Raw genomic sequence first — 14,788 nt, 5'->3', positions numbered from 1 at the left:
TCATAGCTCTTTATTTGCAGCCAATACATTTCACCCAATTTAACTGCGTCAGAGCAAATCAGCCAAAAGTTTGCTTGTACTATTTGATATTATTCATTATAAATGCATTATTGATCTATTTAGTCACAGCATTAATTTATCACGATAGAAATTCCACATTATTTAAGGGAGATACATCACTGGACTAAAGAGAAACATCTGTTCTCTCTATCTTTAGAATCGGTATCTGAGGGGGGGGGCTGATTTTAAACTATGCTAAATCCTGCAGTGTAGACCCTAAACTGGAACCTTGCACACTTAAACAAGTAATTTCAAAATACAAGGAGTGAGTGAAGGCTTTAAAAAATAACTGTAATCAATCCAGTGACTTATATTTCTTATAAAACTCTTTCTTTAGGTGTTGGAAACTTTCATGAACAATTACCCTCATGCAATCTTTGATGGATACACATGGGTATCATGCATGTTTGTGCTTCTGTCTAGAAAGGAAGGAGCAAGACGTGCTGGGGATTCTCATGTGACAGAGCAAAATAAAATTAAGATTGAGTTTCAGAGGTTTCCACTGAGTTAAATGCACATTTCCAACTGTGGTTTTTCTGGAAGTTCTCTAGTTTGATTGAAGACGGTATACAGTTTTAACCCCACGTCTGTCCCAACTTAGAGTTTATGTCGATGGAGTTTGAACGTCTAATAAGAACACTATTCCATTAATATATCAATACGCTTTATTGGCATGAATGTAACAAGGAAAATATTGCCAAAGAGTCAAGTAATAATGAGATTATAAAGAAAAAGCACATTAACTGTGCTGTATAATGGTCATGGCCATTATACAGCACAATATGGCCATGGGTAAAAAAAACGTAATCTTTTACCCAGACAGCCATTCATCAGTAGTGTTTATAGACAAGCACGATAAAGTCATAAAATAACTCTGTTAATGACTCCGATTCCGAACAATTTATTGCATTTTTCTTGATAAAATGGCAATAACCCTACAAAATTGCGGATGTCAAACTAAACATGACTGCATATTTAATCAGTCTTGTGAGAGAATGTCTGGTCACAATGACTTCCTCAGTGATTTAATGTTTTTGCCTGCAAGCCAAATTTTTATACACTTAGGTTTAACTTAGACAGATGAAAAGGCATTAAGTTCCACCGTAAGTTAACAGCTTAAAGGCAAAATCACCAAAAACACATTTTCTCTATTAACCCTATAAGGAAATCTAGCCATTCAAAGATCTTTGGTTTTACGTGCTGAGGTTTAGAGATATTTTCTTCTTAAACTTCTGCCACCAGTCCAATACAATGAGGACAATTTTATTTTCTTTCTGATGCTCAAAGCATCAGAAAAATAATAAATAAAGACATATATACAGTATATATATGTACACTGCTAATTCAGAGACTTTGCTGTTGACAGATTTCATTGATGAAATTCAACTTCAAGTATTCTCATTAGCTTCAGCAGCACATTACACTAAAATAGTGGTTATTATATTGTAGCTACTTACATTTTTGTATTAATTTATCAAGAGTTTCCTTCAGTATAATGTCACTAACATTTGTTTTTCACAACTTATAAAATTGTATGCACTATGCACACATTTGTTGTCAACTTCTGAACAAACAAACTAAATGGTAGCTCAAAGCATTGTTCCATTTAGAAGAAAAAGCAGGAGCAGTCACATGAGTGCCTTATGTAAGCTCTACTCCAGCAACTCATTGTTCCAAGATTTTTTATCTTGCCTTATTATATCATGAGGAGATTCTGATGAACATAAAATCTAGAACAGACTTAACTGCTTCCATTAGCGGCAAGCCTCACATAAAAACAAATTAATCTAGGGGAGCTGTAACTCTTTCTGTGGTTAGTGCTATAGCTACAGAAAGAGACGCATACAGTTTATCAAAGAGGGGAAATCAAATTAACATGGCCGACAAATTGGAAGAAAAAGCTCCTACATATTGTTTTCATCCATCCATATGTTTCACCTCAGGGGAACTGCATCTGCTGAGGGATGCTTGATGACAGCATCAGGTACAAATATTTATCAGACAGAAATAAGGTTTTGATTGAGTCTGGGATGAGGGGTTAAAGATGGAAGCTGTCTCAGACAAGAAAGAATGAAATACCGAGCCAAAAAGAACATTTTGAAATCCAAGAGAGCCTACTTGAATTATCCGCCTTATAAGGAGCAAAGAAAAATACTCTCAGCTACGTACTTTGGAAATTGAACAATTGCAGATTTGCTCATTAACTGAGGAATGTTTCTGAAAGAAACAATTTTTAATGTAATTGGAATATAAGGTAATATCTGCCAGGGATAGCAGAGGAAAAAAACAATATTGGTTTCTTCCTTAATGTGCTTGAACATTTATTGCTCTTGGGTAATTTCGACAGATATGACGAAGCAACCCTTCAGCCAGTGTGAGCAGCCTGAGTAGAGATTAAGACTGTAAAGCCGGCACAAAACAAATGAGGTACAAATGACAGAACAGTTTCATTAAAGTTGCTCTTCACTGTAAATCTAATAGGTTTGTCTTTCTGTCAGAAAATAAATACACCTTGATGCAAACCTGTTATAGAGGTTGCATTCAGGTGTTACAAATAACATGTTACAGTAACATGAGGGAGTAATTTCCGAATTGTATGCCAGTTGTTCCGGATAGCACGATAAGCCAAGAGTCCAAAATGTCATGAAAAAGTGAATGTATTAGATATCGATGCTTTCTTGTTTTGGTTAAGTTGCCATTAGGGCTGCAACTAATGATTATTTTCATTATCGAGTAATCTGTTGATTATTTTCTTGATTAATTGATTAGTTGTTTGGTCTATAAAATGTCAGAAAAAAAATGTAAATGTCGATCAGTGTTTCCTAAAGCCCAAGATGACGTCCTCAAATGTCTTGTTTTGTCCACAACTTAAAGATATTCAGTGTATTGTCATAGAGGAGTAAAGAAACCAGAAAATATTCACCTTTTTTTCTTAAAGAATTACTAATCGATTAGCAATAGTTGCTGATTAATTTAGTGGTTAACAACTAATCGATTAATCTATTAATTGTTGCAGCTCTAGTTGCCATACACTACTATAATGCCACCAATGTTGTGCTCATGGGTTTTGAACATAATGTTCCTTCTGAAAAGCCTACAGAAGTATTTAGTAAACGTGAATATACAGACTTCGCCATTTAATTGCACTTTTCTTGCCTTATTTTTACATTAAAGGTGCATTGATTACAAATCCAAGAGAACAGACTATATTAAAACCAACCTCAGTGTCCTGAGGTCCCAGATCTTCACACCGTCTGTGACTGCACTGGTGAGGAAGAGGTTGTATGAATCCAGCGCTTGTGTGCTGAACATGGAGCCCTGTGAAATAAACACAAAAAAAACAAAAATGACTAGTCAGCACATGCTTGACTGAAATAGGTTATAAATCAGCTTCTCTTATTGTCCAGTACTGGAAAGGTTTTTTGCTGTTTGTCCTGTATTGGCAAACAGTTTTCACATTATTATTCCAGGTAGTATTATTACTACCTAAAAGTAGAAGGTGACGTTAAAGACAATCTATGCACAGTGGGAGTGGAAGGAAAACTGGAATGCAAGCAAAATTGTTAATTTGTCATTTTCCATCTTGTATGCACCACACTGTGATACGCTTCAGCTATAAATATATAGATTTTCCACTGCACATCTTAATATACATTCCATATCTGACTTTCACACCAAGTTATCAGATGATACAGTGGAGTGTGTGTGTAAGAGGGAGGGAGAGAGAGAGAGAGAGAGAGGGCAGCGGTGGGGGTGTTTTTTGTTTAGATTTCCATTAAGAGTGTGAGAACGGGAGTCTGAGAGGGCATTTCCAGTTTAAATTTTCCGAGAAGTCCTCTGCTCTGATGAGTTCCAGGTGAATTTTGACGAAGAGGCGATGGAAATTTGAAATGGGAAAAGCTGCTTCACATGCGGCAGTTCCTGATGTTTGGTCTGCCTCGGGACGAGAAAGCAAGAGGGGAGGGAAGAGTGATGTTATGTGTGCAGTCTCCAGGCAGGGGCAATCCCTCTGATCCGCAGGTATTAACCCTACAGCATCCAAAAGGCCCTCGGGCTCCCGGGCGGAGGACCCCACATTGACGCAATAGCCAAGCTGAAACAACACACTGCAGGCTTTCCGCAGTGTATGGCACACAATAGCTGGCGTGACAAAGACCAGGCACCTCTGGGTGGAAGGAGTATAGTCAGCTGTGTGCAAGAGTGCATCACAGTTGAATGGGTTGATGCATTTAATCCATGCCACTAGCTGCAGTGTGTCCAGCTAATCCAGGCTGGCCTTGAGTGTCAAGTATGCACAGGTCAACATGCAGAAAGTCAATAGCCCGGGGTCACTGGGTACAAGCCTCTCTTTCGCATAAATACACACTTTTCTGTATTCCATCTGTAGGATTTCTATATTTTTATGATCAAAATGAATGGCTTTGTTGCTATAACAAAGCTGGGAAACATTAATATGACTATATATGGAGATAAACCAGGACCTTCATTTGATAGCTGCACAGAAGTGTAAATAATATGCAGAAAATCCAGACTTGAATGCGTGAGTCTATTACTGATATTTATAGTTTCATTTTGAGTGATGCGGTATTACATTCTTCTTAGCACTATAATGGATGTGGATATAGGCCCGAGCTGTCTACTTGTTAGACACCAGCAAATTGGACCCACATTGGTCCAAGACAGTGATGAGGGAGTAAGGCCACATAAACCCAAACTGCATCATGGAACAGCATTACTCCAAGGCCAGCATCCAGCGTGGAATCTGCGCCTGCCATCTCCTATGGCAGTCTTAATCCTGATGCACGAGGGATTTACATTCAAACACTCAGCAAGATGAATGATACCGATGATGGCACGTCCTGTCTGTCTGTCATGGAAACTTTTGGGGTATTTTACTCTTTTTTTTTTTCTTCATTCACACCACAAACTAACACTTTTTATTCCCTCAAAGATGATCTGGGCCTTATGTAACTCGCGGCAACACTCATAGAAGTCTTATGTAAGACTATAACATCTGCCAAATAGTAGACCCTTCAAGAGTAAGATGGAAGATGGGGCTCATAAGACCAATTGATGCCAAGCCAAGCTGAATCTTTGCTGTGCGAGTCCAAACGTCGCTCAGTCTGTCTGTGGAGGGATGAGATGTCTTTGACTCTATCCATTCACAAAGGTTAGAGGTTATCATAAGTTTTAGTCAAACTACATACTGTATAAGAGAAAAGAGTCTGTGAAGCAGATGTGACAAAAAAGGTACGCTACACGTGTGACTAGTCTTTCTGTTTCTAAGATTAGAATGAGGAACAGTTGAAAAAATGTTGTTATGCAATTAGTATGAAATAATTTAGCATTTTAAGAATCACACTACACTACTGATGTAAGAAGGTAGAGCTGAAGCTGCAGAATAAAGAGATTAAAAACAAAACTGATATCTTGAATTTGAATAACTGGTCGATCGATCGACATCCACTTTCAACATGGATCCTCGATCCATCGATTGATATAATATAGATGATAGAACATATAGTACATAGAACTTTTAAATTCCTATTTGTGCAGTCGGGAACATATACATGGCCTCACCTTGTTCTGTGTAATGCAGTGGACGGCTCTGCTGTGGGCATCAGGCAGGACTGAGGCAACTAAACCCTTGTTCATGTCAAATACTTGAATGGACCGATCTGAACCACACACTAGAACGATGTCTGGGACAGCTTTTAAGAAAAGTTATGAGATTTATTATATACAAACTATAGGCCTGCTGTAGATAAGATGTGAGATATAGAGATATATAAGTGTTTGTGATAAGTGTTCAAAATGACTTTTCTAGGACAAAAAACATATATCTGATCAATAACTGACTTTCCGTCATTCTTCATGGGCCAGCACTAGCAGCTAGTTCTGAGCTGAGTAGATAGAGCTGCATACATCAGTTTGCTTTCTAGCAGACAGCTTCTATCTGTGATGCAAAAGTATTTAGCTTTTAAATGTCAGCAGTTGTCTGGCAAGTTTGCAAATTGTTGTATTTAGCCTTCTAAATAGTCTTTTATGCTCAGGTTTTACACAATGTCTGACTCTACATGCAACATGAACAGATACTTTCAATGAAATGATAAAAACAAAAATGTAGATTTTCTTTTAAATAACAATTTTCCTAAAGTAATTCCTATTTATTCACTTTAATGCCGTGTTAAAAGCATTTGGATTGTAGTATACTATACAAGCGAGAGAGTCTCCTTTTTACGCTCTCTCAGTTTAATTCTCTAAAAAAAATCTCAATGGGGCTTTTAATGATACGCAAAGTAATCCTTAATTTATATGGAAAATCCAGAGCCAAAATATCAAAACGTATTTTACTGTAATCACTGTATATCCATTTTCCACTCCCAAGCATGGTGGTGCAAAATAACTCCTGACATGACTTCCCTCATCCAGACGCAGCTCACTTCAGTGGATTTATAGGAAAGTAAATGCATTGTAAACCCTAACAAGGGGCTGGAATGCAGACATTCCTGAAAAATTAAAGACCCCTAAATGATTTATAGGTGAGGTCGGCAGTAGAAGCCCTGAGGCTTCAAGTTCATTTTGCCCTCCACAGCATCAGTGCAGTCTAAACTATAACACTTCCTGCTGCAACAACAATAACAGCAACAAAAAGGATACAAGAGAAGAAATCATTGATTGCAGACAAGGCGGTGATGTCTGTTGCTGATGTCGTCGTAAAGCATCTTGCCAATTCGACGACACTCCGTTGTTGATATCTAAGAAGAAAAAGAAGAAGATGCATCATTTTCTAAACCAATAAAAGTGACTATATGATCTGCACATCTATCATTCTTCATTTCTGTCTCAGCTATATACGGAGGAGGAGAGAATTCACTATCCTTTACGACAAATTTCAGATTTTGTTTTTTTCAGTTAAGTGTTTCCATTCACAAGAGACATCACACAAACAACTACCTAAAGAGGAAATGAATGAATAAGCAACATGCACTGCTAAAATAGGGTATGGGGGCTGGCCTCCAGAATAAGCCCTGACAGCTTACAGTACACAGCCAAGCAGTTTGGGTGGTAATGAGTGTCAGCCGTGTGTGGTAGCAGCTAAATAAAGCCAGACCCTCATCAAATCAGTTACAAAGCTAGCTTAAGCAACAAAGCCTGCTTCCTTACTTGGATGACATAAGTCTCAAAAAAGAGCAATCTATATATCCCCTTTTTACCTGCATTGCAATGTTGTTGCAACAGATATATTGCATTGGTAGTCATTATGACAATTGTTGGAGGAGAAAAGTGGCAGATGATTGGTTTAAATCTCTGAAAAATGCCCTCTCTACCCTGCAAGTATTGTTAATGTTCACTTGAGAAAGGCAAATGTGTCAGCGTTACTGTTTAGAGGCCAACAAGAGTGGGGTTCATGTGCAGCTTTGAGGTTTGCATGTATACCATTGTGACTGTGTAACACAATTAGATTTATTTCTATGTTGTGATGCTTCTCTAACAGGCCAGGGTCGTGGCCCACATTTCTTTCAGCTGTATTCTACTTATGGCTTACAGGGAAGATATATTAACAGATACTAGAATACAATAATACAGTATACAGTATTTATACAGGAATTGACTATTACAATTATATCTCTTATTTCTTGTGCACAATGTTTGTATAGAGCAAGAGTAAAATGTTGAGATCATTTAGTACAGTGCAACAACTAAGATGTTAATGATATGAGGCATTGCCAGTAAATGTTATTGTTGATTCCCCATTGCTATACTGTCTTAAACACACAAAAAAAACGTGCATTTCTGCAGTTAATTGCATTAGATCAGGGGAGCCCAAACTTTTTCCCTCGGAGGGCCAAAACTGTAACTCAATGGTGGGCCACAGGCCAAAAGTAAACACCTATTGTATTGTACTGTTAAGATGCAAAATGATACAAGGATCCCAAGTTCCCCTAATTGAATGTTATTTTAGCTTTTACATAGTTAACCCCTTAAAACCCACCTGCTGAATACAATTGGACTCATTTCCAGTCATACCCAATTCATGCAATTCCTGAGAGATTGTTTAGGGACCCAGCATGCAGAAATATTCAAATACACCATTTTTAGAATAAGAGAAAATAACACATTTATACTTCATTCAAAAACTGATTACCATAAAGTGTGCATGTCTGTAAATGGGAGACTCGTGGGTACCCATAGAACCCATTTTCATTCACATATCTTGAGGTCAGAGGTCAAGGCACCCCTTGTGAAAATGGCCATGACAAATGGCTATGATATCTGTACTTTCACTCTAACTCTAAAACTGAGCCTGCTACAGCCTCCGAAAGACAGTAAAGTCGGTCAGGATCGCCAGGGCCTTTTAATAAAAATAAAAAAAAGCCAACATCTGGCGGACCAAATCGAACCTGATAGTGGGCAAACTTTGGCCAATGGACCCCACATTGGGCAGCCCTGCATTAGACCAATAGCTTCAAATGACTACCCAGCTGTGACCATGAATTTCAGGTGTGTGAAAAAACTGAGATTCAGCTTTGACACCAAAAGAGAAAGAGAAATCTTTGCCCTGACTCCAGTGGAATCTGTGTTTCTTTGCACTGAATAGTGTAATACATTTTTATATTGGTGATTGATTAATAATAAATGACATGCATTAGTAAAAACAATTCAAAAACTCATAGTTAGTTTATCCATCACAATCAAGTGTACATGCTGAACTGTTCTATATCATAATCCCTTAATAATTACCTTTTGATGTTGTCCCTTGTGATGTCCACATTATACAGGTACAGGTATAGAGAGGGTCCAGACGCCAGGAGCAGAAATTTGTCGAGGTAATAAAACTGAGCACTTCTAATGGGTTTGGAGAACATACTGTCGCCCTAAAGGAGGAAAGAAAGGAGCCAAAAATCAAGATAATCTCTTGGAATTATTGAGACATTCAAGATGTAAGAAAATATATTACTAAAATAAAAATATAACCTAATTTAATTTCATATGAAAAATAACTAAAAATAATACATTTTATCAATGCATCTTTTTTTTTAATTATTGGGAATGTATGCTAAAAAAATACCTTGAAAAATAGATTAGTCTAACTTCTTACTCCATATTGCCTGAAGGTGATTTAAAGCAAAGTCACGGCTGAATTCTTTAAGCAATAAAAAGCTGTAATAGTAAGTGCTGCACACCGCTATAGCTTTTTAATTGCTCAAAATGATACATGTAACAGCCTCAATTGGGGAGAGATAATCTGCACATACTGTCTGTGTTATCTCATTAAACCCACGGGAATAAACTTACTCTACCTCTCAAAAAAACATCTCCTCATTTTTGTCTCTTTATAGTTCATAGAGAAGTTTTTCACACCATGTGGAAAGGAGACTTAACATTAATCTCCTTAAACTGCATAGTTGGAGTCCATCAGGGTAAAAGACGCTAACAGATGGGCTATCCTGTCAGATTGTTTTCTCTGTCAAGGTTTATAGATGTATTAATCTTCCAACTATCTGACCTCTTCAGACTTCCAATGACAACATATTATAAGAATATGATGTTGTCATTTGTGGTTATTTCTTCCTAGAGTTTTCAAGTATAACTGAGAAAAAGCTATTTGTGATTCTGGCTCACCCCGACAGAACTCTTGTCCCCGAAAAGACTTGCATTTGTTGCCAAGATCTTTCACAAGAACACCGAGCAGTCAAAGGCTGCAGACCCGGCCAAGCCAAAAACAATCTGACCGAGTGGAGAAAAGCATGGATGGTTAGCATCAGCTATGGGGAGACCCCAGATTTTGTTTGTACTTGGCATGGGGAAAGAGACACACTTCTGACTGTCCCATTAAATGTGATACCCAATGAAGTAAGGATGATCTGCGTATGATCAGAGTTTTGGATGCTCTGAGTCCAGCAGATGCTTTGAATGACAAAGTCACTATCTTTGAGCCAAGAAACACACAATGTCATCATCCCAATTAATTTTCTTTTTTTTAATTCCATGAGGATCGTCTTATTAGAAGGAAAACGTGAATTAAGCAAGTTTTACATCAGTATGTCAAAGATACACTTTGAACATTACACAGAAATCCCCCTGCAGGAGCTCTGTTACAAAGGTGAGCCAGTTTCTAATGCGTAACAGACAAAACAAATTAAAGAATTTTCATCAGAGCATCTCTTACCTGCATTACACCACTATATAATATACTACACCCTTTCCATCACCCTTAATACACTACGCATCTCTTAATAACCGTATGTAAGTTAAATTACATACGGTATGTTATCAATTGATAACATTTATAACATTCATCCACTAGATGTCGCATTCTCCTTCCCCTGTTCTATTGCATTCACTTCACAACAAGTCATTGCCAAACATTTACTGTCAATCTCAGCCATTTATCTACTTTTTCCACACTAACTCTCGACCCAGAAATACCACGTGATATCAATGTCGTTATACTATTGGCTCACAAGCCTTGTTAGAAGTGGGAACCAGACATCAGATATCTTCCAGAGAAATAAACAAAACATTTATTTTGGACCTGTAAAAAATTCTTTAAATGATTAATTCACAATCATAATAATTTCTTTTCAGGAAAAGTCATACTTCTGTTTGGCACCTTTCTAAAGGCTCTGTACATGTATTATTTAAAAAAAAAAAAATATTAGTCTACATAAAAATGTTATCAATAAGCCCTTTAATCACAGAATCCAAACCTGAGACATTATACTTTGAAAGCATGCTCTTGAGAACAACAAATGAAAACATTGTGGATACAGTAGCAACCACCTTTTTAAGGTCACTCAAGTGTGGCATTGTTGCCTCATTTACAACACTGCAATTACGGGCAAAATCCTTCCAGCGGCCATAGCCGTCTCTGAAGACAGGAGTGAGAGTGAAAAATGTGTATGGCATGTGTCTGTAGTTATTGTGTTATACTTCTAAACCAATTTGAGTTTTAGACCTTCAGAGTGAGGACATTTTTGCAATATGAGGTCACTCTGGCTCGTCCTCATTTCACTGTTTTTTTTTATGGTCAGGACTTGAGTAAGAGAAGGTTTGATAAGGACTTGAGGTAGGGTCTGTAGTGGTTATGATTAGGGTGATGTGAAATTCATAAGAAAGGAAAAAATAAATAGGTACAACTTTGTATTAATGAATGCAAGGGACATTTACCATTATAATGGCAGGCTCTGGGCTGCCATGGGTCCAGATTTGTAGTGACAGGTCCTCTGACGCACTCAACCACCACTGTCTGTTGAGGCTCCAGCTCACGCTGCTCACTGGCTTGTCATGCCCTGCTTATAAAGAGAGATGTTTGAAATTAACCTGGAAACAACAAGTGGCTGCAACATTTACTTTTATGGTGCTGTTGAGCGAGTCAGGCAGAGGGAAGAGAAGAGTCACACGGTGACCTACTGGTCACCTCAACTTCTCTCTTCTTATCTCTGCTGCACCCTTGTGGAGACTGTGTTCCCGCTGCTCTAGAGCCACCAAGTGCAAAACAGATGCTTGACATGGATGGATATCCGTGTTTACTTTATAGCCTAGGATTGCTCTGTGGCAGACCGAATTGATCGCTCTTAGTACTACTTTAATTTTGAATACTGTGTCAAATACTGAGAAATTTTATTAGTTCAAACATAGTTGATCTCAAAAGACAATGTGCTCTTTTCATCTTTCTTTTTCTATCATTACCTAGGATTTACTGTCTGGTAAGAACAAAGATGGTATGTACCCAATTATTGCGTTGGAATATAACCAAACCATGCTTATTCTGGTAAAAGAGAACTCTTTATCTACCATTTTGACAGTGATAGCTTCGAAAGGATGAGGATATTCATGGAGTCTTTCATCTCAAGCCATGGATCCATTTCAAAGTATGTTAATCAGAAATATCCCAAATAAGACCTAAATCCAAGCAGAAGATGAACCGATCATCCTCTTTGTTTTCAGATCTTAACCTGTGATGACTCTAAAATGTGAGGAGTCAATTAATAAAGCCCTCTCATAAAAAAAATTTCATGAATAACTCATGAAATGAATCATTCTCTTCGTGAAAGAACCTCCAACTTTCAAGTGCACCGCTGACAAAAACACTGAGGTAACTGAGGTCAAACACTGTTCAACCCAGAGGTTTATAAGGTATGGATACTCATGAGCACTTCATGCACCTGTGTAGACAGCTGGATTGCCAGTAAGGGAGGACTTGTACAATAACACTGAGCTGTCGCCAAGACCACACAGGATCTGTTTTCCGTCACCTGGGAGAGACAAGGAAACACAGAATCATTTTATTAGGATTTTTCAGTCAACATTCAATTTAATATTAGAGAATAGGAACGCGTTTTTTAAACGTAGCCGGGAAGTGAGGTGTTTTGTCTATATGTACTATAATTCTCTATCAACAACAATGAACTGATCTTAATGTATTGCCAATCATACTTAATAAATTATTGTTTTACGTTGATTCAGCCTTCCAGTAGAGGATGGACAAAACTGGATGCAGCATATAACTCTTCTCTGTTTGCTATGCAATGTTTCAAACTCTGTTACTGCTGATGAAATATTACAAATTCAGGCTCCAATGGGTCTTTGCAATCCAAATAAATGTAAAATGCCTTCATTCAATGCCCCTCATGTTGTAGTACCATAGAGTACCATTCTGCATATATGACACATAATCATGGGACGGTTCAGTAGGAGTGGGGGAAAAGAAATCGATACAGCATCGCGATATTTTGCGTGGCAATATTGTATCGATACACAGACGTCAAGTATCGATCTTTTATGATGTGAACTATTAACCTCTTAACAACCTGATGCCCGGCCGGCAGGCCCAGCAGCTATTCTGTCTTTCAGAGGTTGAAGATACTTGTATCAAATTAAACTAGAAAACCTAAGGAATCACATGGTACTAACCATGTCATGTTAGCTAGCGGGGAGAACGCTAAATAAAGCTCCAAAGTTATGCAAAATTTTGGCGAGGAAAGACTGTCATGGCCATTTTCAAAGGGGTCCCTTGACCTCTGACCTCAAGATATGTGAATGAAAACTCTGAGATGAACAGAGTGAAAACTGTATCTTATCAAATAAAACAGATGTTGACCAACTGCATAATTTGCAGTTAAAAAAAAGGTAATAAATTGCAATATATCTTATCGGAATACTCAGCATATCGCAAAATGTTTAAAATTGCAATAAGGTCGTATCGTGATAATATCGTATCGTGGGACCTCTGGTGATACCCACCCCTACAGTTCAGTGAACAACTGTGTGCTCAAACACATTTCCAGTAGTTCAACCTTTACACAGAGATAATCAGGATGTAGAATTGCAGCAGCTAAATTGTCTCACCTGAATACTGAAGGCAGTGAACTGGCTTGTTGGCAATGGTTAGATGAATGTGTGGAATAGTAGGTGCTGCACTGTCTGCTGGATAATCTCTGAGGAGTAAACCTCTAAATGACAAAGAAAAGTTTAGTGTTAATATCAACAATTAAAAAAAATACTAACAATTAATTTAAATGATGGGACTGCTTACGTATTTTTGTTAGCCTTTTTAGGGGAAGGATTCTTCTGGATATTTGTTTTAGGTGAAAACATACTACTTCTGAAAAGCAAAAATATTCCTGTGATGTTTCATGTATCAACTGATTTGATTAATCAAACCTCATTTCATACTGTATTTTTTAGATTTGGTGCATTGTATATTATTTTTATTTTCAATCCTCCACTTCAATTTACATTAAAGTTGCTCTTTAGCCTGACTGCAATAAACTGTACTTTGATTTTCTATTCAGTTACTCTGTGAACCTACCTTGGGGCACTGGTGTATCCAGATGACTTCACTTTTGTGTGGAAAACCAGGGGCTGCTCCTTCATTCCTCCTTTGTTAAAAAGATAAGATGGTTTATTAGACACCGAAAAACATATAAAAGATCTACAGTATGCTCAAAACAAAGACAAAAGATACTACAAAAAGAGTCCTATTTAAAAATGAGTAGATGTTACAATATGAGTCAAAGGTGGAAAGAAAAGAATGCTCATTATTTTCCATAATCAGGATAGAACTATTCATTATACCGTAGTGGCTTTTCATGAATTATATTTAAGGAAGATACAATATTATTATTATACATTGGGTGACCACTCTGCGCTGTGAGCATTAAGTGCATCAGCCACAAACTGTGGGATGGTTCATTCTGCTCCCTGCTCACTGTCAGTGCCTTTACTATATTACAATGAGCTCACTTTTTCCACAACCATTAAAATGTGTGAGGCTTTCCAAAAACTGTTCTCCTGTCAAATACAGGCAAAGCAAGAAAACGTCACATAATCTAAAACTAAAACTAAATCAAAACTACAAGCAAACCTTGAAAAGGAAACTGTGTGTTTGAGATCTTAAGATACGGCTCTTTAATTTCTTTCCATGCAATTACATGTTTTAGACAGTTAATATTTTTTTCAGTAACAGTAATTCCTTTTATAGATGCTGCAGTTTCCTGACAGATTGTTATTGAACATGAACTTGAAAAACACAGACTGATCAGTACTGTAGTCTGATTCGGTCACACAGATGTGTTTACAGTAGGGATGCACTGATCCGACTTTTTCAGTCCCGTTACCAATAGCGATACCTGAGCTTTGTGTATCGGCCGATACCGAGGCGAAAACCAATCCGATACCAGTGTTTACTTAATAAGCTGTATGCCTCACTGGCTGGAAG

The 14,788-nt window shown here is 37.6% G+C and overlaps 1 protein-coding gene across 4 annotated transcripts in view; it reads right to left on the bottom strand.

Moving 5' to 3' along the window:
- wdr27 (WD repeat domain 27) overlaps positions 1-14,788 on the bottom strand; it is a 54,912-nt gene that overhangs the window by 21,956 nt on the left and 18,168 nt on the right. For 2 of the 4 annotated variants that reach the window (XM_074646337.1, XM_074646334.1), the window contains exons 13-21: positions 13,880-13,949; positions 13,604-13,672; positions 13,417-13,520; positions 12,234-12,323; positions 11,236-11,357; positions 8,806-8,939; positions 6,721-6,818; positions 5,641-5,762; positions 3,281-3,378 (exon numbers count right to left, since the gene is read on the bottom strand). In XM_074646337.1, coding sequence (XP_074502438.1) covers positions 3,281-3,378; positions 5,641-5,762; positions 6,721-6,818; positions 8,806-8,939; positions 11,236-11,357; positions 12,234-12,323; positions 13,417-13,520; positions 13,604-13,672; positions 13,880-13,949 — 907 coding nt within the window. Of the gene's footprint in view, positions 1-3,280; positions 3,379-3,422; positions 3,994-5,640; positions 5,763-6,720; positions 6,819-8,805; positions 8,940-11,235; positions 11,358-12,233; positions 12,324-13,416; positions 13,521-13,603; positions 13,673-13,879; positions 13,950-14,788 lie in introns of those variants that run through there. The other 2 variants (XM_074646338.1, XM_074646336.1) reach the window with 2 other exon arrangements.

This window comes from Sebastes fasciatus, chromosome 9, assembly GCF_043250625.1.
Source record: "Sebastes fasciatus isolate fSebFas1 chromosome 9, fSebFas1.pri, whole genome shotgun sequence".
NCBI classification, from domain to species: Eukaryota; Metazoa; Chordata; class Actinopteri; order Perciformes; family Sebastidae; genus Sebastes; species Sebastes fasciatus.
Note: the sequence above shows the minus strand (reverse complement) of the source record. Positions and strands in the feature narration are given on the sequence as shown.